Below are 27,211 nucleotides of genomic sequence, written 5' to 3' on the forward strand. Positions count from 1 at the left end.
AGGCTCTACGCTGAGCGTGCAGCCTACACAGGATTCACTCTCCCTCTGCCCCTCTCCCCCACTCATGCTCTCTGACAAAATAAAAAAAAAAATCATTAAATAAAATGGAGTATATGTATCTATGTATCTCAATGTGTACAGACATGTGTGTGATACAGATCTCCCTTTTTATTTTTTATTAAGTATTTTTTTAATGTTTATTTTTGAGAGAGAGAGAGAGAGAGAGAGAGAGAGAGAGACAGACAGACACACCATGCACCAGCAGGGGAGGGGCAGAGAGAGAGGAAGACACAGAACCCTAAGCAGGCTCCAGGCTCTGAGCTGTTAGCACAGAGCGTGATATGGGGCTTGAACTCACGAACCATGAGACCATGGCCTGAGCTGAAGTCAGATGCTCAACCAACTGAGCCATCCAGGCACCTCTTATTTTTTAGTAGGCTCTACACCCAACATGGGGCTTGAACTCACAACCCCAAGATCAAGAATCATGCTCTACTGACTGGGCCAGCCAGGTGCGCCTGTATCTCTCTTTTAAATAAATGATTTGGGACTGACTTGCCCCAGCTGCAGGCTTGCCAAGGCAAAACACGCCCTCTGGCTCACCCTGTAAGGCAACTAATATGATGCTATTTACAGGGTAGCTGCTTTGGACAAGGCTGTGTTTATTTCAGCCCTCCCATGATATACAAAGGAGAACACATTTTCCACACTAAATGGCAACAGCGATCTGTTGTTTTGCTGGCTGCCTAGCATCTGCCCGCCCGGATGAGAGGTCTGGGGCAGGTTCTTCCATTGCTTGCCCCCAGCCCCTCACCCTGGTCCTCTCTTCCTCCTTTGGGAGCAGGCAGAAGACCTGGTCATCAGAATCACAGGATCTGTCCAAGGATGGGTGGACAAACAGAAATCAGCCCTGGAACTCGTGCTGGAACCAGCGGAAGGTTCTTTTTAGACTGAAGTTGCTAAGCATGAAGAACAGAGGAGCTGCGACTTCATAGCAAGAGCCTGCCTGATAACAAACCCATGCAGAGAACAGCAGAGTCAAGACTGGGACAGAGAGCGCTTAGGGCATCATTTGGACACCAACGCCTGCCTGACTTCATCCACACAATGCTCCAGCCTGCCCAGCGACAGGGGCTGGGAATGAGCCACTGGAAGTGGAGCTCCACGACAGGAGTGTGGCTGTTCTGTTCATAGCTACACTGCAGCACTAACAACAGTGGCTGGCTCATGGCAGGCACTCAATACTTACTGGCTGGATACATGAACAAGCTGTCTTAAAAAACAGTACTTATGTACTCATTTGCTTTATTTTTTAAGGTTTATTTACTTAAGCAATCTCTACACCCAATGTGGGGCTCGAACTCACAACCCCGAGATCCACAGTCACATGTTTCTCTGACAGCCAGCCAGGTGCCCCCTACTCATTTATTTACTTTTTTATTTAAGACCACTTGAGTTGGCTTTGCTGCTTGCAAACAAGAATCCTAATGAATACTTCAAGAACTCTTAAAGTTGTCTGTTCTTGGCAAAGATCTTTTAAAGTAACAGTATTTTCTAGATCCATAAAACCACAGTACCTAAAAAAAGATTTTTATTATTAGGACTCACTTTATTATTATTTTTTTTAAATGTTTACTTATTTTTGAGAGAGAGCAGAGAGACAGAGACAGAGCACAAGCAAGGGAGGGGCAGAGAGAGAGGGAGACACAGAATCCAAAGCAGCTCCAGGTTCCGAGCTGTCAGGACAGAGCCCGACGCAGGGCTCGAACTCACAAGCCGTGAGATCATGACCTAAGCCGATGTCAGACTCAACCGACTGAGCCACCCAGGTGCCCCACTATGCCTCACTTTATTAAAGTCCTAACTTTTCCCTGATAATGAAACAAAATAAAGTTCTTTCCAATTACCATTTTAGGGGCATAAACAAACACACAGGAATAGAAAAAAAATTTTAATTTCTGAGTTATTTTAGAAAAAAAAAACACATTAAAACGTTATCTACCAGGAACATATGTAACTGTAACCAATCAGTGATATAGTGCAACCCTAAAATACAAAAGTAAATAGCAAAGGCAGGATTCTAGAACCTTCTGCTTGGCAACAACAGGTTTGCCACAAACAGTTGCCTTCCATTAGATAAGACAGATGGCTGTGACCCAATGAGGAAGTCTTCATTTCCCTCACAGCAGGAATGTGCCCTTCACAGTTTCATAAGCTTGTTTTAGGCAAATTCCCTCATGTTTATAAAAAAATTTTTTTGATGTTTATTTCTGAGACAGAGAGAGACAGAGCATGAGTGGGGGAGGGGCAGAGAGAGAGGGAGACACAGAATCTGAAGTGGGTTCCAGGCTCTGAGCTGTCAGCGCAGAGCCAGATGTGGGGCTCGAACCCATGAACTGTGAGATCATGACCTGAGCTAAAGTTGGATGCTTAACCGACTGAGCCACCCAGGTGCCCCAAATTCCCTCATGTTTTAAATATGAGACTGCTACAGAATAACGAAGGACTCCCAGGGACACAAGGCAGAAACTCCAGGTTTCTCAGCTCTCGCACCCAGGCCAGTGCCTACACCTGCCTTCCGGGAGGGGATGCTGGAGGAACGGAAGGCAGCAGCACAGCCTGAAAACAACCCAGAAGGCTAGTTTTATAATATATACTCATTTTTGAAGTTTCCTTTATTTTTCTGGGAAAATAATAAAAACCAAATTTAAAAATTAACTTACAAGTTATTCAAAGGCTGCTACTTTTCTAAAACACCAACACTTGGGGACTTGGGGCACCTGGCTGGCTCAGTTGGTAGAGCATGTGACTCTTAATCTCAGGGTCATGAGTTCAAGCTCCACTTTGGACATGGAGCCTACTTAAAAAAAAAAAAAAAAAAGTAAAAAAATAAAAAAAAAACAAACCTACCAAAGCTGGAAAGATGCCTCATGATGAGTAAAAAGTAAAATGAAGGGTGAGGGACCCAGTCTAACACTCTCACCCACTCCCCTTTCACTCACTTGGTCCCCATGCCTCAGATGCAGGTCTCAGGAATCTGAGTCTCTTCACCTGAGTCACATGTGAGAGCCTATGAAAAGGCTCAGAGTCTGCCTTGGACACAGGCCTTACCCGTTCTGTGTTATTCCCATGACACTAGAACTGCACATTATATCATAAACAAGCTAACCATAGGCCATGACATCATACTTACTTTAATCCAGGGATATCGAGAAGATTAGTCAGTCCTGTCCAATTAATTTCTATCAGCTGTTTTAAAAAAGAAAGGGCAAAAATATTAAGTATCCAGATTATTTCCAATTATCAAATCATACAGGTGTCTTTATAAACAAAATGAGGTAGTACGTAATACTGTCCTACACCTTACCTTGCTTTTTGCTTGGGAAAAATCAAAGCCACTGTCCTTTATTGGTACCTGGAGAACCATCTCTTTTTTTGTTTTGCTTTTAGATAATATCAGTTTCCTCCAGTAAAATCGAATAATAATTTATATAACTTTCCTATTGATGAGCACTTAGAGTATTTATAATTTCTCTTTTATTATAAGTTATGATTCAGTGAAAATCTTACATACATGTTCTTATAGCATATGTAGACTAGCATGTAAAACGTGAAAGTTTTGGTCAAAGATATACACTCATTTTTTTAAAAATTTTGATTTTATTTTACTTTAAATTCCTTTATTTAAAAAAATTTTTAAGTTTATTTTGAGAAAGAGAGGGAGCACGAGCAGGGGAAGGGCAGAGAGAGAGAGAGAGAGAGAATCCCAAGCAGGATCTGTGTTGTCAGCGCAGAGCCCGATGTGGGGCTCAATCCCACGAGTCGTGAGATCATGACCTAAACTGAAATTAAGAATCAGATGCTTAACTGAGCCACCCAGGTGCCCCAAAGATTTTTATTTTTTAAAAATAACCTCCATAGCCAATGTGGGGCTTGAACTCACATCCCGCAAATCAAGAGTCGTACACCCCACTGACTGAGCCAGCCAGGTGCCCCCATATGTTCATTTTTTGTTGATAGATGCTACCCAGTTGCCCTAAAGAAAAAAATGCTGTACTGATTTAAATTCCCGCCCAAAATGTATAAAATGTTCTTTCTTTTTACCCTCATCAAAAACCGACAGTAAAAGTCAGTCCACCTGGTAGTTAAAAAAATGGTAGTTTATCACTGTTTCAATTTGCATTTTCCTGATATTAGCGGAACACGTTCTATCCATTCATTACTTGTATCTTATTTTGCTCATTTCTCTAGTGGGTATTTGGGTATTTAGTTAGAATAATTCTTACATAGTTGGCTAAGATAAGATTCCATTCAGGGGCGCCTGGTAGTTCAGTTAAGCTTCTGACTTCAGCTCAGGTCATGATCTCACAGTTTGTGGGTTCGAGCCCCACGTCGGGCTCTGTGCTGACAGCTCAGAGCCTGGAGCCTGCTTTGGATTCTGTGTCGCCCCCTCTCTCTCTCTGCCCCTCTCCCTCTCATGCTTTCTCTCTCTCAAAAGTAAAATAAAAACATTTAAAAAAAAAAAAGATTCCGGGGGCGTCTGGGTGGCTCAGTCGGTTAAGCGTCCGACTTTGGCTCAGGTCATGATCTCACGGTCCATGAGTTCGAGCCCCGCGTCAGGCTCTGTGCTGACCGCTCGGAGCCTGGAGCCTGTTTTGGATTCTGTGTCTCCCTCTCTTTCTGACCCTCCTCCATTCATGCTCTGTCTCTGTCTGAAAAATAAATAAACGTTAAAAAAAAAAAAAAAAAAGATTCCGTTTAGTGGATATAGACAGGTTAAAAAAAAAAAAGCTTGATTAGAAACACTGACTTGTGCTTTATATTTGTGGAAGAAATACTATAAGAAATGGCATGATCTCAATTACCCATATAGCTGCAGCAATAAAACTTCTCAAATCCCTTTGGGAAGTGGATAGTTATAAACAAGTATGAACCAGAAGAGTCAAAAGTTTGTTTCGGACAGACCAAAACTTAAAAAAATTTAAGAAGCACTGAAAAACTATTATTCAGAGTAAGAGAAATGAAATACAAATTTATTGCAACTACCAATATAAACTCATGCTGGCGCCTCCCCCATCCATCCCCTCATACTGGGTGCCCATCCCCCACCGAAAGAACAGGTGCAGAAGCAAATGGCAGTGGGGCAACGGGCAGTGGCCAGCGCCCTGATCATGACCTCTAAACACATTTTCCAAGGGATTCTGAAGAAACAGCTGATTCCAGACTAATGAGCCTGGGGCATGTTGTTCAATCAGAAAGCTTGGGAAACATCCAAAGATTAATGGGTCCCCTGGAAGCGACGTTAAAACTAGAGATTATAGAGGCGCCTGGGTGGCACAGTCAGTTGACATCAGACTTCCGTTCAGGTCATGATCTCGCAGTTTGTGGGTTCGAGTCCCACGCTGGGCCCAGTGTTGACAGCTTGGAGCCTGCTTGGGTTTCTGTGTCTCCCTCTCTCTCTCTGCCCCTCCCCCGCTCATGCTCTGTCTCTCTCTCAAAAACAAATAAACATTAAAAAATATTTAAAAAAAACCTAGAGATTATAAAACATCAGGTGACAGACGGCTTACTCTCATGACCCCTGTCAAAATGATGAGATGGGGGCGCCTGGGTGGCTTAGTCGGTTAAGCAGCCGACTTCGGCTCAGGTCATGATCTCGCGGTCCGTGAGTTCGAGCCCCGCATCGGGCTCTGTGCTACCAGCTCAGAGCCTGGAGCCTGTTTCAGATTCTGTGTCGCCCTCTCTCTGACCCTCCCTGTTCATGCTCTGTCTCTCCCTGTCTCAAAAATAAATAAAACGTTAAAAAAAAAAACCAACAAACCATGAGATGCATTTAAATGTTACTCAAGCTCAGAGAAACAAAACACCAGGGAGGCAGGAACAGGATTCACGAAGGGCAGGATTCAGCTGGGTTTGAGAAGGGATGTGAATGCAAGAGACAAGCCCCCAGGAAAGGGGCCCTTTCAAGGGCCTGAAGGATGGGCTGTCATATCCTTGAACACAGGGGAGATAGGGACAGGAAGAGCCCAGAGCCACAGAGGAGGAAGGAATAAGAGAGGGGAGGGAGAACTTTTGTGTGAGAAAATGAGCACGTGACTTGTGAGTGATGTGTAAAAATGAGTGTTATCAGAGGGGCGCCTGGGTGGCTCAGTCAGTTAAGCGTCTGACTTCAGCTCAGGTCATGATCTCGCGGTGAGTTCGAGCCCTGCGTCGGGATCTGTGCTGACAGCTCAGAGCCTGAAGCCTGTTTCAGATTCTGTGTCTCTCTCTCTCTCTCTCTGCCCCTCCTCTGCTTACGCTCTGTCTCTCTCAAAAAAAAATAAACATTAAAAAGAATTTTTTTAAATGAGTGTACCAGAGAATAAGTGTGTAAGAGAATTAACGCCTGTGTGAGAACAAGTGTATGTGCGAACACGGGAGCATATGAGAACATGTGTATGTGTAAGAATGAGTGTGAGAGAACAAGTGCATGAGAATGAATGTACATATGTGAGAGAACTCTCTCATGTGAGAGTGTGAACACGTGAGAATGCGTGTGTAAGAACAAGCATGAGAACGAGCACATGTGTGAGAATGAATGGACACGAGAACAAGTGAGTGTGAATGCATGTGTGAGAATGTGTGTATAAGAACAAGTGTGAGAAAGAGTAAGCATGTTTGAGAACATGTAGGAATGAGCATGAGAATGAGTGTGAAAATGAGTGTACATGAGACCAAGTGTAAGTGTGAAGGCGAATGTGAGAACACACACATGTGAGAATGAACACACATGAGAACAAGTGAGTGTGAACACACGTTTGAGACCATGTGTAAGAATGAGCATGTGGGGAGAAGTGTACATGAGAACGAGTGTGCGTGTATGTGAGAACGAGTGCAAGGTAACGAGCATGTGAGAGAACGAGTGTGTGAGAACGTGTACATGTGAACAAGTGTGAGTGTGAAGGCACGTGTGAGAACGTGAGCGTGTGTCGGAATGAGCATGTGTGAGAACGTGTGTGTGAGAACAAGTGTGAGCGTGAACGCACGTGTGAGTGTGAGGGCTGAGAAGGCAGCCACGAGAGGGCCGGGACCCAGGTCGTGGCCCCCGCCCCGCCCCGCCCCGCCCCTGCCCTGGGACGACTAAGCTCTCTGGGAGAAATTCAAGAGCCAGTGGGACAGATTTCCCAATCACCCTCTTGGGCTGCTGTCACTCTTCTAGGAGAAACGGGGTCAGTGACGTGGTTCCAGTTCCACTGGAACGACACAAACCGATCTGCTTATGTCATGAAAACCACAGACATGCCTTTCTCCTCTCTGCTTTTCCAGAAATGCATGGGCTGATGGATGCAGTAAAACATACAGTCAACTGATTTCACACTTACTATATGCCAGTGTTCTAGGTGCACTAAGTTGTACAGTACAGACCACGAATCATCTGGGAAGCCTGATAAAATACAGACTGGTGCCTCCCGCCCCTCTCCAGAGTTTTTCAGTTAGTCAGTTTTCACTGAGGGTCAAGTCAAGAACGTTCTCCTTATTTTGTTACTCCTGGGACTTCCAGATTCCCCGAGGTGATGCTCTTTCCAGGATGTCGAAAACTGCAAAGAGCATCACTGTTGAATGTGCCAGACAGCTGAGGTGACAGGGCCACCAGCCCTTCCTTTTGGGAGACTCCGAGAGTGGCTGAGGTACCACAGGGCAACTGAGAGGTTCCAGCTAGATCCTGACCGTTAAAGGCCAGTTCGGGTGAGCCAGAGTAAATCCAGACACGGGGCATCTGCAACCCACTTGTGGGCAGAGCAGTGCCTGTGTGCTGCAGAGACTGGGGAGAGCGTCTCTTGCAGGGGTGAGGCCACGGAGGAAGCGGCTGCTTCAGGAGACACAAACGCCGCCTTCCTCTGTAAGGAAGAGAAGCCACTGGGAGGAGGGACACACAGCTGAAGGCTCACTGCAGCTGGGGGGCGAGAAGAAAACACGCGCTGTGTCTTGAGGAGCACAGGACACCATCCCAGGCCCTGACCATCAGACCCTGTACTGCTGGAGGTAGGTGTGCGCACTCACTCCTGCGTAAGATCCAGCAAAGACGCGCATGAGAAGGCGAGACCACTCGCAAGAGGGCCAGCCCCAAGACTCAGGACAGATGAGGGCAATGGGGAGCTCCCTCATCCCGACTACTGGGGGTAGGGCTAGACTATCCAAAACAACGAACGGTATCAAAGCAGAGATCCAAGAAGACACTCGGAGAACACCGGCCAGGACAAATACCCTCAAAGCTCCCAAGTGACTTGATGTGTGCTCTAAGTCTGGGACCCTCTCCTGTCCGGTGGACTCTAGTGGGCATGCCTGCCCAGCCCTTCCTTTCCACACAGGGCTGCAGGAATTGGCTTCCAGGAGCCTGATTCATACACTGCAACGTTCCTCCTCCCAGCTGGGCCAGGGGTCTGTATCTGACCCAGACGGAACAGGGAAGGGGAGCCAGGAAGGGGAGCACTGCCTCTTGAGTATACTGGCAGCCTTGTTTCTGGCCTGTGGACGGCAGGACCCGAGGAAGGGGGTCTCGGAGGGGAGAGAGCATGCAGCCAAGGCCTAACAGGCACGGAGGAGAGTCACAAAGGCTTTCAAGCTCTGCATTCCAGTAGGTTTTGAGAGAGACAAATACACACCAATTTCACTTAAATAAAGGCTTTCCTTTTTTCCCCTCCTTCGATTAAGGGATCTCAGTTGCTGGAGCTGGAGCTAACAGGACTCAAGTTCTTCTCACAATCACTGTAAAAGGAAGATGTTATTTCCATTTTTACAGATGGCGAAATACAATCTGTGGTTCAAAGACTCAGGAAGTATGTATGCTGTCTGCTAGCTGGGAGGACCCTCTTAGGATAAACGCACTCTCAGCACGCCCCAGATCATCTCCTAGATTTACTCTAGGCTAATCCGTGCCCCAGGGAAAGAAAGAACTGAGGACACCAAAGGGACCCTATGCGCGTGTGCCTGAGGAAATTACCACAACAGTCGTGTCAGTGTGAGTGGCCAGCTCCCAGGACACGGGTCAGGGGGAGACACTGGCTTGTTCCAGCCCTTACCAGAGCCTTCACTTAAGTTATCGTGTTTACCAAACCTTGACTTCTGCTGTTAAGACCCACCCGAATGCTAAACCTGTGTGTAGGAAAATATTTGATTTCGTAAAAATCTGAGGACTTCCTATGCACCAGGCACCTACTGGCATTTAATCTTGTGAGGCAGTAGTTCCCATGTTACAGATGGGGCCACACCCACTGACGTTTCATCTCCACATTACAGATGGGGAAACCTGGGCTTACAGAGGTGAAACACACCATGCAAAGCACACGGTCAGAAGAGGAAGACCAGGTGCGGAAGACTAGGCCGGAGGACACCCAAGTCTGTCACTTAACCTTCACTTCACTGTGAACTTACACTCCACTGTGCTCCAAAAAAGTTGGTCACTTTAGAAACTTTTAGTTCTTTTTTTGAGCAGGTAGCACACCAACAAAACTAAACAAATCAACAAGAACAAAAATGTGCAAAGGTTTCATGAGAGTCTCTGGCATTGTACTTTTATATCATCTGCTTAGCCAATCCCCCCCAATCTTTCTAGCTGTATTTTTCCTTGGGGTGACAAGGAGTTACTTGGCAGCTAGCAGTGAGTTCTGCACTCATATTTTCCAGTTGAAAATAACTGAAAAAAAAAAATCCCTTCTCTCCAAAGCATATGTTTGGAGACTTTACTTGCCATATAAGGAAATGAATGATTCTGAACTCTTCACAGACTCCTCCATTTCTGACACTAAGATTTTGTTTGGAGGTTATATTACAACGTTATTTCTAAAGTTAATAACCCTATGAAAGATCCAACCTAAGGAAGAGTAGTGCTAAGTTTTGAGGGAGATTTAAAGATTTGGATTTCACCGTTTTCTGAACTGAAAAAAGGTCTTTCTTTTAATTGTTAAAAATTTCCCGTAAATTAAAAATACTTTGCCATCTGCTAAAGATTAGTTTTTTTATATTCATTAATGAAGAGAGTTTCTTACACATAAAGGCTTTTAAATAACTGGTATGTAGAAAAAGCGCCATGAATTGTAAATCTTGTACAGAATTCTTCATTTCTTAAAATTTTAAGAAATTGAATTTTAAGAGATCCCTTAATGCCTTTTTAACTTCACTGCGTTTTGTGTAGTAAAATACATTAAAAATAAGCCCATTATTTAAGCGATAAAAAGCAAATCAGAACAGCAATTTTAGCAGCAACTTAAAGTAAAGACACTTAACTCTTGTGTTTTTACATACAGAAAAAATACCACTTGTAGTCCAGTCTAAATAAACCTGTATTTTAAAAACCCAACAACAATTTGCATTAAGTTATTTAAATCGAATTATAAAAATTAACGTTTCCGTTTTAAACTATACACGATGTTAATGGTACCTCCAGAAAGGACTCACAAAGGTAACAAAAGTGGCATATCATGGAAAGATATTTGAGAAACAGATCAATGCACCCATCAGACATTTACTGAACTGTATGGAGACAGATGGGGCTGTGGCTTTGAAAGAGTTAACAAGAAGTGTGCCAGAACTCACAGGGCAGTCCGGCATCAAAGGAACACAGGGAAAGCTGACCACCTGTGTCTCTGGAAAGGACACACAGGGATGAAGACAGTGTTCTGGGGGAAGGAAAAGACAACAGGAGGCAGTGAGAGACAATGGGGTTGGTACTATTTGGATTATGATTCTGCCCTGAGGCCGGAAACTGGGATGCTCACCAGGGGCAGTGCCAGCAAAGGAGGCTGGAGAGAGACCCCACCTCTACCATGAGGACTGTGAGGGAGAGATGCTCCCTAGTGGGTCAGCCTGCACCCTGGGAAGATACCCCAGTGGTGAAGTCTACGGAAGACGGGGCCAAGACAGGAAGCCAGTCAGAGGCTGCAGGAACCCAGGTAAGGAGGAGCCTTATAGGTAAGGACCACCCAGGTGAGGGGGAGGAGCCTTAGAAGTCAAAGGGAGGGGAAGAGGGAGTCTTTTTTTAAATTAAGTTATTTATCTTGAGAGAGAGAGAAAGAACACGAGCAGGGAGGAGCAGAGGGGGAGACAGAAAATCCCAACCAGGCTCCAGGCTCAGTGCAGAGCCTGCTTTGGGTCCTCGGTCCCCACCTCCCAAAACTAAACAAACCTTTAAAAATAAATAAATAAATAAATAAATAAATAAATAAATACTACATAAAAAGTCTGTTTTCGAATTTTCTATAACAAACATTATTTTATAATCAGGAAAAAAGCTGTCTATTAAGAGATGAAGCCCTCCATTAAGAGCATTTTAAAGAGGTATGAACACAGAATTCATATGTCAGAAAAGGGAAAAGAGAGTGAAGGACAGACTATTTCTCTGCTTTACAGAGTCTTGCCAATGAATAGGAAAAATGAAATCAGCATCGACTTACTGGCTTCCTAAGGAAGAAGATAGACAAGGCTCCCACTAAGGGCATGTCTCCAATCAATGGTTCCAGGATCACCCGCATGGTACCATGAATCTAAATTCAAATGGGAAACCAAAACATGTCACAGAAGACAATTCCACAGGCCATTTACTGACTCAAGAAGGAGGACACATGATCATCTTAGTGACTTCTGAGCATTTGACTTCAGGTTTCTCTCAAGTATAACCTACAAATAAAAAACTTAAACTTCAAAGAAATTCTCAGTTACTAAAAACTTCACAATTTTATTTTTGAATACAGCATAGGGAATTTTGGAAGACTATGAAACTTTAAAAACCTTACCTGTATACTTTGCACACCAGCTCTACAAAAATATCGCTTGATCTCCAAATCAATCTCACAGTTTCCTACAAAACTAGTAAAGAAAAAGTTCTGTATTACTATCTCTTAATCACCACAGATCTGCAAGGTCTACAATCTGAGTAAAATGAGAGCAAAGCAACCAAAAGCAGCCTGTAGGCAAACCTGAGACCCATATCTGAGTCTTTAATGCCTGGAACTGCACATGTCCCGGCTAGCAGACTTGACACCTGCCACACTGATTACACACGTCACTTCTCAAAGGGCAATTTCTGGATCAGTTTCTTGATGGAATGTAGTTTTCACTCGTTTTGTAAACAACTGTTTTTGTTTAAGATATTAAAAAAGTTTATATTTCGCCAGAAGTAAATTTTGCACCCATGCTCTCTCCAGTTGTGAGAAAACTAACAGCAGTGCTCCAGGGCTCTGTGACACCAAAGGTCAGAAATGATGCATCCACGTGGGGGGCACTCAAAGATCAAGTCATGGCAAACATTAATACAAAACAAAACCAACAAAACAACAGCATTAATAGAGCATAGCGCTGAATGTCAGGCTTGCATCTATTCCTAATAGGAGCAGGTTTCCTGTGGGGTCGCTATGATCTGACTCCCACCCTCAACTCCCAAAGTAGCACGTCACGCTCCTGCTCCTGCCTGAGAACGTCTGCGGGAAGTTTGAGAAATGCTGGAAGGACGGTGCCTAAGAACACAAGTAAAATACTAATGAAAAACATCTGGGATGAATTCTTCTAACATTTATGTCCTGGTGTTAAAACCAGCACCAATAGATTCTTCTCACTGAACAGGATTCTGGATCTAACTGGTCCAATCACCTGTTAAAAAACCATCCTGAGGGACGCCTGGGTAGATCAGTTGGTGAAGCTGACTTCAGCTCAGGGCATGAGCTCATGCTCCGTGAGTTCGAGCCTCGAGTCGGGTTCTGTGCTGACCGCTCAGAGCCTGAAACTGCTTTGGATTCTCTGTGTCCCCCTCTCTTTCTGCCCCTCCCCTGCTGGAGCTCTGTCTCTCTCTCAAAAATAAATAAACATTAAAAAAAAAAATCTTGAAACTTTCCTCTTCTTCACCCTAAGATACAATCACTTCATTTCCTAATATCTGTCAATTACTCCTTCCCCATCTCTACTGCCAATAATCTAATCAAGGTCTCAGTGTGGAACACACAAAAAAGTGGAATGCAGATTTTTTTAAGAAACATAAATATCTGAGCAGCAAAATCTGCATCTGTCGTCATGGCTGCTAAAACCATGAAAGCCAGACTACATCTTCACAACGGCATCCATTAACTGATTCCTTCAAATGTTTAATAAATGTGTACGAAACGCTCCTCAGTGCTGGAACAAGAGAACTTTGTTCTCAAAGTTTCCATCCTCATGAAGCTCATTATCAGCCTAGCGGACCGTCCCAGGGCACAGCTGAGCTGAAGACCCAGCGGGCCTTCCTCTTTTATTCTACAGATGACAACAGGGTTTGCAGTAGTGTCTGTATTTTAAAGATGTAGGTTTTCCATCAGATCATTAGAGGCAGTCAATGCTCCTTTCTAAAGTAAAGGTAATTGTTACCAACACTCTACATTTATTATATTCATACACTTTAAAAACTCAACGATGACATTATAAAAGGATCCTCAGTCAAGGATCAAAAAAAAACAAAAGTGTGAAGCGTGTCTGTCAGTCGACACACTTCAGCAGCTGCCCCTTGCACAGTGTGTTACCAGGCCTCACAGGGACACAGGAAGCCATGAGCACATTCACGAAGAATGAGGACAAGAACTAAAGAAAACCACCTTTATCTGCCAGGTGTGGTGCCTGCCCTCAATTAACGGTTTTCCCATTTTTTATCGTAGGAAAAGACATAGAACGTAAAATGTCCCATCTTAACCATTTTCAAGTGTACGGTTCAGAGGCGTTAAACACCTTCATCTTGTGCAACCATCACCACCACCATCTCCAGGACTCTCTTCATCTTGACAAACCCAAACTCTGTCCCATTAAACAACCGACCATCTTCCCCTCGCCCACACCCTGGTACACGCCCTTCTACTTCCTATCTCTATGAATGTAATCACACTAAGTACCTCATGTAAGCGGAATCCTACAGTATTTGTCTTTTTGTGACAGGCTTATTTCACATGGCATAATGTCCTTATGGTTCATCCACATTGTAGCATGTGTCAGAATTTCCTTGTAAGTTTTTTTATTTTTGGCTTTAGATGGTATTAGATAATTAACTATATACTAAAGTCACCTGTTGATCTTTGTTTCAAGTTTTTATTTTAACCACCTGGTGCTCAGCGTGAAGGATTTCCTTTTTTTTTTTTTAAAGCTGAATAATATTCCATTGCATGTACAGACCACATTTTCCTTATCTATTCACTCATCAACGAACATCTGGGTTGCTTCCACATTTTAGCTACTGCTGGTGTGAACATGGGTGTACAAATACTCTTTGAAACCTTGTTTTCAATTTTTTTGGGGTATAGACCCAGAAGTGGAATTGCTGGGTCTTATGGTAATTTTATGTTTAATTTTTTGAGGAATAGCTATTCTGTTTCAACAGCAATTCACCATTTTACGTTCCCACCAACAGTGCACAAGGGGTCCCGTTTCTCCACATCCTCGCCAACACTTGCTGTCTTCTGTTGTTTGATAGCAGCCATCCTAATGGGTGTGAGGTAGTATCTCACTGTTTTGATTTGCATTTCCCTGATTATCAATGAGGGGAACATCTTTTCATGTGTTTATTGTCCATTTGTATATCTTCTTTGGAGAAATGTCTATTCAAGACCTTTGTCCACTTTTGAATTGGGTTGTTTTTGCTATTGTTGAATTTTAGAAGTTCTTTATATATTCTAGATCTTAATCCCTTATCAGATATGTGATTATACGGACGGCACTAATTCTACAGATTGCTTTTAGTGTTGATTTTTAATAATATTAAGTTTCCCAAATGAAGAACATGGGCTGCTTCCATTTACTTATGTTTTCTGTAATTTCTCACAGCAATGTTTTGTAGTTTTCTTTGTACAAGTCTTTTACCTTGTCAGGTTATTCCTAAGTATTCTTTTTGATTCTAGTGTAAATGAGATTTTTCTCTTGATTTTTTGGACTGTGCATGGTTAGTGTATAGAATGTAACCGATTTGTGTGTGTGCAGACTTTATATTCTGCTACTTTGCTAAATTTGTTTACTAATTCTAAAGAGGTTTTTTTTGTGAATCCTTAGGGTTTTCTACATGAAAGATCGTATCACCTGTGAACAGAGACAATTTTACTTCTTCCATTCCAACCTGGATGCCTTTTCTTTTTCTTCTTACCTAGTGGCTCTGGAAAGGACTTCCAGTGCCACGAAGCAGTGAATGTGGACGCACCTGCTCCTGGTCTTGGAAGAAAAGCTTGGTCTTGCACCACTGAGGATGATGTTTGCTGTTGGGTTCTCACATATGCCTTTTATTACACTGAAGTGGTTTTCTTCTGTTCTCAGTTTGTTGAGTGTTTTTATTATGAAAGAATATGGAATTTTGTCAAATGCTTTTTCTACATCAACAGAGATGGTCATTCATTCTGTCAATGCGGTGCTTGGTTCATTTTCATATGTTGAACCATCCTTGCACCCTGGAAATAAATTCCACTTGGTCACAGTGTATAATTCTTTTAATATGTTGGTGAATTCACTTTGCTGGTATTTTGTTGAAGATTTTGACATCAACGTTCATAAAGGATATGGGTCTGTAGTTTTCTTGTAGTGTGTTCAATTTTTTAAAGTTTAACATACTTACAATTGGCAATTATCTAGGCTATTAGGAATTAAGATGCAGAAAATAAATAAATGTGGGTCTTTAACAGTTTAGTCAAAATCCACCGGGGGTGCCTGGGTGGCTCAGTCGGTTAAGCTTCCGACTTCGGCTCAGGTCATGATCTCACGGTTTGTGAGTTTGAGCCCCTCGTCGGGCTTTGTGTCGACAGCTCGGAGCCTGGATCCTGTTTCGGATTCTGTGTCTCCCTCTCTCTCTGCCCCTCCCCCGCTCACACTCTGTCTCTCCCTCAAAAATAAACAAAAAAATAAAATTAAAAAAAATCCACCAAACAGCAGGTAAGAAGAGTGCTCATTATAGCCTCCACTTTATGGGTCTAGCTAAGTAACATTATATGTCATTAACTATGACACAGATAAAAACTTACCTAATTTGAAGGTCCAAAATAATTTGCCTTTTGTCCACATTTTCAGTGTACACCTTCACACCATTGATCCTGAGTGGCTGAAACAAGAGGCAGCTTGTTTTAAAATGCAGGGAGGGTGAAAAATAAACCCAAATGGCAGAGAGATGAGAACAAGTTTAGCCCCACGCTACAGGAATTACAGTTCTGCATTCACAGTGTACTCGATGTTTCACTTTGGGCAACTTACGTAGCTTCCGTTTTTCCGTGTCCTCATCTGTGAAGTATGGGTCCTAGCGGCATCTATCTAACGAGGTTACCGCGAAATCAAAGGACGTAAGGAAATGCGCCTGGCACACAGTGAGTGCTTAGTCAAGCCCCACGGCCCCTTGTTTCTCCCAGTTTACTTTGATCCTTTCCCTCTACTCTGTCCTTACATGGTTTGAAACGTAACTTCCTTTCTGTTTTTTCTTCATGTCTTATAATTTTTCATTTCTTAGGATTTTCACCACAATGGAGCTTTTGAGTAAATGAAAAATACTGGCTGTAGGTATAATTTTAACACCTATTACCTGAGACAGAGACAGAATCACATGACTGTAAAAAGAAAAGGCAGATTGTAATAAATGTCATATTTCAAGGGCCCAGCTGTAACACCACTTCCAAACCTTCTCCCATTTTATCACATTGAGATCACTTCTAGGAAAGTTCTCAATCTCCCATTTGGGCATCAAACACTCAAGCTGAAGAAATACTTTAAGAGTACTACGCTTACTGAAGCAGCTTAGGTGCCCTAACATCTGACCCCTCAACTGGCTACAGGATTAAACTCTAAGTCTTTCCTACACTTCCTACTCTCTTGGGTTCCCGGCCTTTCCCCCAATGATACTGGCTCAAACATGTACAGACTGTTGAATTACAAAGAACATGGTTCAACCCGCTATGTTGATGAGTGAAAATGGGGTATAGGTGGCTTAGGATCCTTAGCTTAAATGTCCACATCAGGTAAGATTCCCTTAGTTTAGAGGTCTGCGTTGGATGATAATCTCACAATCAGATTTAAAGTGCGTGTAATAGAAAATGAACATAATTCTCCCTAAAACAAACCCAGCTGGGACCAGAATTCTAACTCTCCACAAACACAGGTGTATTATCTGACATCAGGGGACTGTGAACCAGGGCCTGCAAGTTAAATTTAGCCTTTGGCTAAGAAAGGTTTTTACATTTTTAAAGGGTTATAAAAGAAGTTGGGGGGGGGCGGGGAGAATATGCCTCAATGGCCCTTTACGAAAAAGTGTGCGATCCGATGCCTGCTTCAAGTTCACTTGGCACTCGACCGTGTAATCGTGCTTTCCTATCTGCTGTGACCCTTTCAGGTCAGAGACGGTGAAGTAAATACTGAAGGGAAGTGTTGTAAAGGTGTCCTGTGCAGGCACGTGTGCGCTCGAACAACAGGACTGAGCAGACCCCAGGCTTGTAACCTATTTGGAGACCTCACAGCCAAGAGGAAAAACAGCCCAGCACAACACAGTCGCCTGCAGTGGAGACCCCAGATGCTGAGTAACAGCAGGTAAGATGGAGAGTTCTCTGTATGCAGAAAATCACTTCTGATGGAGGAAGGTGACTGACAGCCTGGGAGTATAGGATGGGGATGAGCCTGGGGACACTGATAAACACAACGCAGCCACCAGGTCACCAGGTCAGACACTCCTTGGCCACATTTATCAAATCCCTGAGGGGCTGAAGCAAAGACATCTGACCTGCAGCATACGGTGACACTGTGCTCTCTGGCTCTACTGTATGTGCTCCAAATGTGTGTACGCTGTGTGTGCGTGTGCGTGTGTGTGTGTGTGTTTAAAAATATTACTGAATTCTGAATTTTCATTAGGCATATAAAACAATGTTACCTTGGGAAGTACAACAGGAAAGTTATATGTCAATTACACCTCAGTTAAAAAAATGTTACATTGAACTGTTAGTAATCATTGTAAACACTGACTTACAAAAATAAAAAGGAAGCTTGCCATGAGCAACTAATTTAGCTGTTGTCTTGAGGCTTTCACCAGAAGTAATATTAGGAATTAGGAGTTTTTCTTTGTATGATTCCAGTAACAAGATTTTTCTTTCCCTGCATCAATATAATTAATGTGATTCTATAAGCCTGGCGTTGGGAGTCCTTAATCGTTGTTTGTAAAGATCTTGAGGGGGTAAACATGTTAAGCTTGTTGTCGATTATTAAACTTTTAGTATGAATTCATATATCAAACTCCCTTTCCAACTAGATAAATTGTGAAAAACTGTGCAAAGGTAATTCTGACAGAAGGATGTGCGGTAGAAAGAAACGCTGGAACTGAGAGAAACCAACCAAGGAAACCGAACTGGCCAAAGACCACAGTGGAAGAATGAGGGCAAGTGAGGACCTCACAAAAGACAAGGGAGGGCATCCCATGGGAGGCAGACCTGGGAGGAGCTGCAGAGACACCCTTCCAGAACTTCCCCAGGTTGCTTTCTAGAGCAATTTTCTCTAGAAAATAATTGGAAATAGCTTAATACATTTTTAAAAGTTTTCACAGCAACGTGGGGGCGCCTGGGTGGCAGAGTCAGTTAAGTGTTGGATTCTTGATCTCAGTTCAGGTCATGATCTCATGGTTCGTGGGTTTGAGCTCTGCGTCGGGCTCTGCACTGATGTTGCAGAGACTGCTTGGGATTCTGTCTCTCCTCCTTCTCTGACCTTCCCTGGCTTGTGCTTGCCCTCGCTCTCAAAATAAATAAATAAACTTTTAAGTGTTCATAGCACAAGAAAGAATACTTAAGAAGAAACTGACCTGCTGACCCACATCAACTTTTGTGAAACTAAAGGTGCTGAGGTGGGTGTTTGCTCCTCGCACAGCTGGCTCTATGGTTTCTCGAAACAACTTCTCTATAAACTGGCAAATAAAAGGCCACATGTGTTTTACGGTCTGTAAAGAAGAAAGAACTCATATCAAACAAGATGCTATAACACATAAATAATAATGTACTTAAGTCATCATGAAAAATTACACCCCTACAGTTTACCAGCATTTTTGAAAATTAAAAGGGGGTGTCTCCTTTTGGTATGCAAAATCAACATGACCTGAACTTCAAAAATGTACAACAATAAACTACTGACCAACTAATATGTCTCAGGAATTAGTTATTCGGGTTAAGCATTCCATTTAATCATACCAGCACATTTAAAATTGCTATAAAAAAAAATCAGAAAACCCTGTGGTTTCAACTTATTGCTAAAAACGTAAAACCGTATAGGGCTTAATAAAACATTAAAGAGTTTTCTTTCATGATGGACTAACTTTTGGTGCTATAAAAGAATCATTAATCTACATTAGTTTTTACTCTATAGTTCTAAGGATATATAAAATATAGGGAAAAAGGAGATCTACTTCAAAGTATGTGATCTTTAAAAATAACTTTTAAAATTATTAATCTATTATTAAATTTCTTGAGAATTATTTCCCTTTTCTTAATATTTTCAAAAATGTTGCCTATAATTATTATGAAATAGACTCGAGCACTAGCCAATCAGGAAAGTAGACACAAGGCCAAATACACAACTATGAATATATCATTAATTTTTTCATGTTAAAGACACAGTTTTCACTATTTAGGAATGTATCAGTTATGACTCAATTTTGGGGGGAGCGGAAGCCAACCAAGTCCAAATGAGCTCACACATCGTCAACATCCAAATTGCCAAAAAGGGAAAGATGGCCCCTCGCCCTCTAATCCCACGGACAATCTGGTATTCGGTATATTCTACTCTTACCTTATTTAGCCATTCTGCTCTCTCAGTGTCTGGAAAATGAACCTAAGAGAAACACACACACACATGACTTATTGACTCCCAACTGTTTATAAAATGTCACACAGGCTACTGAACACTCTTATTGTTCGCCTACTGTTCACGTAATGCGTCTTTACAACGCCCTGCTCTGAAGCGCGCACAACAGCTTCTGAGGAGACACTGAAATGTGTGACACTCCAGCTCTTTACATCCCAACAACACTTTGAGGCAGAAAAGTCTAATGACCACCAAGGCTACAGTCCCTTCTTTGAATCTGTGAGGCCCCACGGAGAGTGCACTGGAGTCCGGAACATCAGGGAGCGGTTCCATGCCATCTCCTCTGTAAGACACGGGTTTCTCCCTGCCATCGCCGGCACTGCGATCAGTCCTCCAGACATCCAGACTCCCAGCCTTCGAGAACCCACCTCTCCCTCCTGCCTTCCTCTTTTGGCCCAAACCAGCCGGCAGATGCGTTTCCTCATTTGGCTCCTCTCACACTATCTCCCAAATGAATACTGATTACAGTCCTCCACGAGTAGGGCCTGTATACTGGAGAGAATGAGCACTTGCAGAGACAGAAATAAACCTATTTAGAAAAAAGGTGGAGAAGTCTTTTCTTTGCCATTAAAATAAAACCCCCTTGCAAAGGAAGGCTAAAGCTGTTTTGGTAGGGAGTTCTCCTCTGAGAAACGCTATGTACTCACTCCCTCAAAGAAAGAAGAGCATACAGACCATACTAACATTCTGAAAATGGTATTTTTGGCTTAGACGTTCAATGGGTCACAAGCAGCTTTGTAAGGGTGACTGAGATGTGTTCAGAGAAATATTCTGATTTCTGGAACTGCCACGCTCACTTTCCTAAAGAAGACAGGCGCAGCAGTCAGTGAAACACAAACCCCGTACCCCACGCTATGGCTGAGAGGAGCTGGTCAGGGAATGTTCTGGTTGTGGGTGACAGGGGGAAAGATTCCCAAGAACGTGGTTCTCTGAGAACCAACCCCACCTGTCGTGCCTGGCCCTGAGGAATACATCACTGAATGGGGCCCAGCAGCAACTGGGTCCTCGTTGGAGGCCGTGGTCACTGCACTGTCCCCGCCACACTGTTCCACAGGAGAGGCCATGGCAGGTTCTCCCTGTTCCTCTGTGTCCACAGGCCGGAGCTGCCCACTCCTTCTCACCACAGATTCAATGCGCCTGGACCATGACGGTGGGCTAGAAGGAACTGAAACAACAGTTTCTACATCAGTCAGCTTGAATCCATTCTGGGACCAAACCGAAGGGATGGCAACTTTCCAGAATTAAGAAAAAGGACGACGCTCAAGAAGAGAGATTTGGCAAAGAGAAGTGTTGGCAAAGGTTGCTTAAATCCAGACGACATGTTGCCTGGAGAGGCCTACCTGACCCGAGTGGAACTGTAGTAGCAAAGGGACTATACTTTCCGCCAAGAACTAAGACATTTGGGGCTGGCTGGGGAGGGTTGCAAGGCTTGCTAGACTGGGACTAGGGAACACGTGTAACTCATCCGCAGGCTGTATTCTGCCATTTCTTCACATTATAGCAAAGTAGACCAGGAATGCAACAGGTGGCTGCCACTCCAGAGTACCAGGCCTTCAGGCAGGTCTTCAGCTGTGGTTCAACGTAGCAATTTCTTGTGAGGTTGCCTTCCCTTCTGCCCTTCCCTGCTGAATCCAACCAGCCACACTGGTGACAGAAAGGACCGAAAAGCACGTGCTGAGCACCTATTTGGGGACAGCCAGAACTACTTCACTGTAGATGTGTTCCTCCTTCCAGATTTCTAAGTAAACGACACCATCATCAACACCCTCCGCAGGCCTGCCTCTTCTAGAGATGCTGTGACTGCCTCCGCCCGCTTCCCAGGGAGGCTTGGCCTGGTTTCCCAGCTAAACTGCGTGGGGCTACCAGAGCTAAGGACTCACACACAGGAGCCGCGTTTCAATTACCTCACTCGAGACCATAAACTCCTACACGTTTATCAAACAGCAGATCAAAGACTTGCCTCAAATCCTATTTTGCTTTCCAGAGACATCTGTTTCTATTTAGAAAATTACTGAAATTACTGTAAGTTCTTTGGGCTGTACTTTCATGTAAAATGTTATGTGAAGTGTAAAACCTCAATGTAGTGTTGGAATTAGTTTAAAATTCTTTATCATTCCACGCTCAATAGAAATAACAACTATCCACGACAAGACGATCCTTAGGACCACACGGGCTTATAAGTGACAGCGAGACGGGGATGCTACGATGTCAATGAGAGGGGCGTGCACAGGCGGTCCATGGCATCAGTTCTACGAAACTTGAACCGCTGCTCTGCTTCATAAAGAAATATTCCCAATGTCAAGTGTCCTTTGAAAACATTACAGCAAGATGAATTTAATCTGCTACTGGAGCATTCCTTTTACCTGTTTTCAGATCTTTTCTTTGCTCCCGAGTTTTACGAAGTGACAACACAAACTGTTCATTTATACCTCATCTCCAGTAAATAACTGCAACTCCATCTGTGAAAACAAGGCCCTTATCTGTTGTGGTCTTAGGCTGTGATGCCGACAATCAGCACCCACAACACACGTTGGAGCGCCCACCCTACCGAGAACACGGCAGGCTCGTGACAGGCTGGCACCAGCATCTCTATGCACAGACGGCCCATGTTCCTCAATAACCAAGACACAGACATCAGGTCCTGCCAGACACACCTGGGCCAGATGGGCCGCATCCTTTTTCCGTGAGCAGGCGGTAGGCAGCCAGTTCCTTTGTGCTAACTGGTAGAGAGTCCCCTTACAAAGCCTACAAATCTCAGAGAAACTGTTTCTCCGCAGTTTAGTGCAAAGGTTTTCCTACTACTCCTCAGGGGTAAAATGTGTTTATAGTGATTCTTACTTTTTTTATGATTCCTTAGTTTCTTTGAAAAACTCAATTCGTGCTAAGTTCTGAAACCCCATAAACAGGTATCCTAAGTACAATGCCTCACACAGAGAAAGCTTCGACTAATCTAGATTTTCTACCCACTTCAAAGATGAGGGCCTTGTCTGGGAGGCCACATGCACAAGGCTGAGTGCATGCAAATCTGCAGGCCACACTACCAGATTTTCAGAGTCCACAAAACCAAGAAGGTTAAGATCACAGAATGAGGTGGTCGATAAGAATAAGCTCCCTTCAAAGCCTTTCATATAAAAGGTTCAGAGGAGCAGGTGAAGGAAGGCAGGTGTTGAAGACCTGGTCCTTGGATGGCTGAGGTAACAAATCTCCCTCCAACTGGGTTTCTGGGAAATCTGTGAGGGCACCATCACTCTTCACTCAAACCCAAGTACACTCAAAGTAACTGCCAGGGCAGTATCATGTGCTGCTGTGTGCGTGGCAGGTTCTGTGCTAAGCTATCAACGTACGTTACCTGAGTTCATTCTTACAACAATCTACACACAGGAACCATTAACTTCCCCAATATACAGGATAGCTACTGACTGACTGGGGATAAAAAACCAGATTTGTCTGCCCCTGCTCCTGACTACTTTATTACTAAAGGATGTTGAAAGTGCTATGAAGACAGTTAATCCACAGAGTCTACTAAATTCTCAGCAGGACATACTCCAATCAAAGAGCAAAGCCTAAACCTCAGATTATATGCCTTAAATTGTATGAAGTACTGGGGCACCTGGGTGGCTTAGTCGGGGGAGCATCTGACTCCTGATTTCAGCTCGGTTCATGATCTTGCAATGTGTGGACCAAGCTCCCTCTCTCTCTCTGACCCCCACCCCAACTTGTGCATGCGTCTGCATGCGCCCTCTCTCAAAATAAACTTTAAAAAAAACTGTATGAAGTACTAAGTCAGAAGTAGAAAATTTTGTGTTTAATAGTGACCTACTCATCTAGACTCTAGAGGTCAAATACAGTACAAGTCCTGAAACAGCTGACAGCAAAGTTCAACAAGCATGATAGCAATTCACAATAAAACACGATTACCAGACCCACTATTTCTAAAACTAAGAAGCGAGCAATTTAAAGACTGTTTCTATTTAATATTTGCATGGAAGAGCCACGACACTTAAGTAGTAATGATAAAATTTCATATACGTATATTTACCCTTGTGACCCAGCAATCCCATTTCTAAGCAGTTGATTAAATGGGATAAATGACTTCTGCAAAAAAAAAAAAAAGTTCCAAAATGAAAACATGTGCCTTTTCTAACATTGTTTGATTTCTCTAAGTTCACTGGTATTTCTCAAATTAGGTCTGCCAATGTGCTAGCAAATTCCTATTCATTCTGTCACACTTAAAGCCAGAGTAATGCTATAAAGCTATTGTTTCTTTCTTGCAAACACACACCAGTCCCACAAATTGCCTACAGAATTTACATTTATGTAATAATAAAGCTTCTCTACTCACCATCATGCACCAGGACAGAAATACAGGTTGACTGGTGTGAATTCTGGTTTTGTTACTGCATTTCTGTCCCTGTGCTAGTCTTTAATATACTTGCACATGTATAGACTGTTCTTGTTGAAGAAGAGGCTGAATGCAGCAGCCGGTTTTTGAGCAGTTACTTCTGGCTCTGGCCTGAGCTAGGCATACGACACAGACTTAGACATACGACTGTCCTTGGGAAGCTCACAGCTGGTGGAGTGGACTGGTGTGGAAAGGTGTGACCACCAGTCCGTGAGAGAAGATCTGGGGCCAGGGGAGGATCTGATGCTGCCTGGAAGAGTCCACCAGAGATATGGGAAGAACACAGCATGTGACATGGGTTTGGAAAAATTACTTGGGGTTTGCTATGCAAAGAAGAGCCTAGTCTAAGCAAAAATAATGGCATACACAATTTACTCTTGCTGGATTTGAAGATGGACAGAATGGTAAATGCTGAAGCTGAAAAACCAGGTCAGGAACAGCCTGAAATATTTTCTATGCCATGCAAAGGAGTGTTGATTTTATTCTACAGGCAATGAATGGGTCAACGCTGGAATGGTCAGGAGAGAAATGATGGAAGATTAGCATTCGACGAAACACTTTTGCAGTGCCCACAACGTATTCTGGAACTATCAGAAACAGTAGGCAGAGAAACAGCCGCACAAATAAGCCCTCAATACCAGCGAGCTGGCTGACGCTGAACGTCAAGCCGTCTCCTTGTAGTAGAGTCATCCCAAGGCATTCAATCGTTGAGGTTTTTAATTTATGAGGGATTATTTCAAAGTGCCAAAAAAAATATATCAAAATTGAAGGAAGTCTGTTACTAAATTTTAATTCTATTTACTAAGTCAAAAATCTGCTTCTCACTAATACATATTCATAAACATTTGCTTATGTTCCACCAAACAGAATTTAAAGTAGCAAAAACATCGAAGATAAAAACTGGGATACATAGAGAAAATAGAAAACATATCCCTAAATCACAGAGGAACCCATGAACATGTATCATTTGGTTTCAGACCTTACCTTTGAACTTAAAAAAAAAAAGCACAAAAAAGCCCTTAAATCTCCTTTATATAAGTCCAATTAAAAAATAAGTTTTCATATTTGTTATTTATATTGTCTCTACAAACTAGAAATAATCATTGTATGATTACTTAAGTTTTGATTATATTTAAAAGTTGACACTACCCAAGAAATCTTTTTAATCTTACCTTTAAAAAGAACAAAGGCATATTTTAGATTCTAATATAATGTTGATATTACCAAAGTTGTTTTGCTTAAAAAAAAATTAAACCAAATATACAAAGACAGAACATTAATTGTGTGCCAGGAACTCTACAGACAGCCACCGTGTCTAACCCTCACCACACTTAGAACAATGAGTGGCTCCATCTAACAGACCATGAAATAGACTCACAGAGGATGACTAATTTGTTCAAAAGCAGGGGAACAGGCCAGAGGGAAGAGACCCAGACTTGAAGGTTGGAAAGTCCTCCCTGTTACACAGGCTGAAGCATAAGGGATGCAGCTGGCTGGAGCACACCTGAATTTTCTAATCAAATCATTTCCCCCATTTTTGAACATTAAAAACATAATATGGGCTAATGCTTGAAGTTAAATAAAAGGACTGTCTTTTTTCTTCAAACAGCACTCCCCTTGAAGACAACGTTAATACTTAGCACTTGTATGGGACTTTACTGCTCAATCCAATGTCCGTAGAGGACTGAGTACCTGCAACTCCACAAAAGTACACCAGCGTATGGGGAATCCTTTTAAATTCCACTTGCATTAGCAACACTGAAACATGAAGTATCTGTGCTGTTCACTCCTTCCTTTATTAAAAAAAAGTCTAGAATAAAAATCAATACCTAGGAAAGTATGAAGATACATATCTATTACACTGGAAACGTGACTGACTTAATATTTTTAAGTAATATTCAAAAGATAAATGGGAGCACCCGGGTGGCTCACTTAAGCATCGACTCTTGATTTTAGCCTTCAAGATCTCACAGTTTGTGAGATCGAGCCTGTGTTGGGTTCTGCACAGAGCCTGCTTATGATTCTCTCTCTCCCTCTCTCTCTCTGCCCCTCCCCAATTAGCGCAAGTGCTCTCTCTAAATAAACATTAAAAAAAAAAAAGACAAATGAATAAAGTGGTTTTGGAAACCAAATGTCATTAAACTTCAAATAGTAAACTGGCCAATTAAGTTCACCAAACTCATTTATTCACATTCTTTCTCATCCTAAGAAGGATTTGAGCTTCCTCATCTCCGCATAGTCCCTTAGGCACTATCTCAACAACAAACAAACAAAAACCAACAGCAAAAACACACCCAACATAAAAAAACTCACCAAATTCTTACTTGGGGCAGTGACTGGTTCCAGTGAAAGAATTCTTTCACTATTTGCGGGGAAAGGGTAAAGGAGTTCAGTCCACCTGGTACAGCTGCTCAGAGTGTGCCTTTGGAACCTGGGGGAGGTCCCAACCAGCACAAACCCGAGCAAGGCCTACCTCACCAGCCACCCAGCACAATGGAGCAGGAACCACCACCCAGGGACAATCCAAAAACACCAACCTTCCTACACCACGCAATGAGTTCTATAGACGTCTACAAATTGAAAAAGCCTAAGCAGGAGTTTTATTTTCTTATCTAAAATTAACATCTCAAAAACCAGGAACAAATGGGGCAAGACTAGAACAGAACCACAGGTTCTAAGAAAACATGAGACACCTATACTTTATTCGTTGTATCACAAGAGAAACTCTGTTTTCAGGAAACCTTGTAAAGCAATCAACACATACCTTTGCCTGGAAGTACTACACCACAGGTTTACTTAAACAGACTTGACCTGCGTTCAAAGAGTTCATGAGCTGGGGAGACACTAACTAAAAATCTTCAAATGTTCACTATTGTTTTGTCTGCATACTGATTAATCTTAAAATCAATACAAATGGAAAGAATCTTGCAGCAAGTTAAAATTACCCAGAAAAAGTCTGGTTAGCAC

The 27,211-nt window shown here is 42.9% G+C and overlaps 1 protein-coding gene across 10 annotated transcripts in view; it reads right to left on the reverse strand.

Moving 5' to 3' along the window:
* Positions 1-27,211, reverse strand: part of ESYT2 (extended synaptotagmin 2) — an 81,048-nt gene that overhangs the window by 33,721 nt on the left and 20,116 nt on the right. For 5 of the 10 annotated variants that reach the window (XM_042976689.1, XM_042976696.1, XM_042976709.1 and 2 more), the window contains exons 2-7: positions 19,768-19,809; positions 18,788-18,922; positions 15,987-16,063; positions 11,769-11,841; positions 11,430-11,519; positions 3,194-3,249 (exon numbers count right to left, since the gene is read on the reverse strand). In XM_042976689.1, coding sequence (XP_042832623.1) covers positions 3,194-3,249; positions 11,430-11,519; positions 11,769-11,841; positions 15,987-16,063; positions 18,788-18,922; positions 19,768-19,809 — 473 coding nt within the window. Of the gene's footprint in view, positions 1-3,193; positions 3,250-11,429; positions 11,520-11,768; positions 11,842-15,986; positions 16,064-16,212; positions 16,266-18,787; positions 18,923-19,767; positions 19,810-20,210; positions 20,335-20,788; positions 21,366-22,205; positions 23,487-23,881; positions 23,938-27,211 lie in introns of those variants that run through there. The other 5 variants (XM_042976715.1, XM_042976734.1, XM_042976737.1 and 2 more) reach the window with 5 other exon arrangements.

The sequence above is a fragment of the Panthera tigris genome, chromosome A2 (genome assembly GCF_018350195.1).
Source record: "Panthera tigris isolate Pti1 chromosome A2, P.tigris_Pti1_mat1.1, whole genome shotgun sequence".
Taxonomy (NCBI): Eukaryota; Metazoa; Chordata; class Mammalia; order Carnivora; family Felidae; genus Panthera; species Panthera tigris.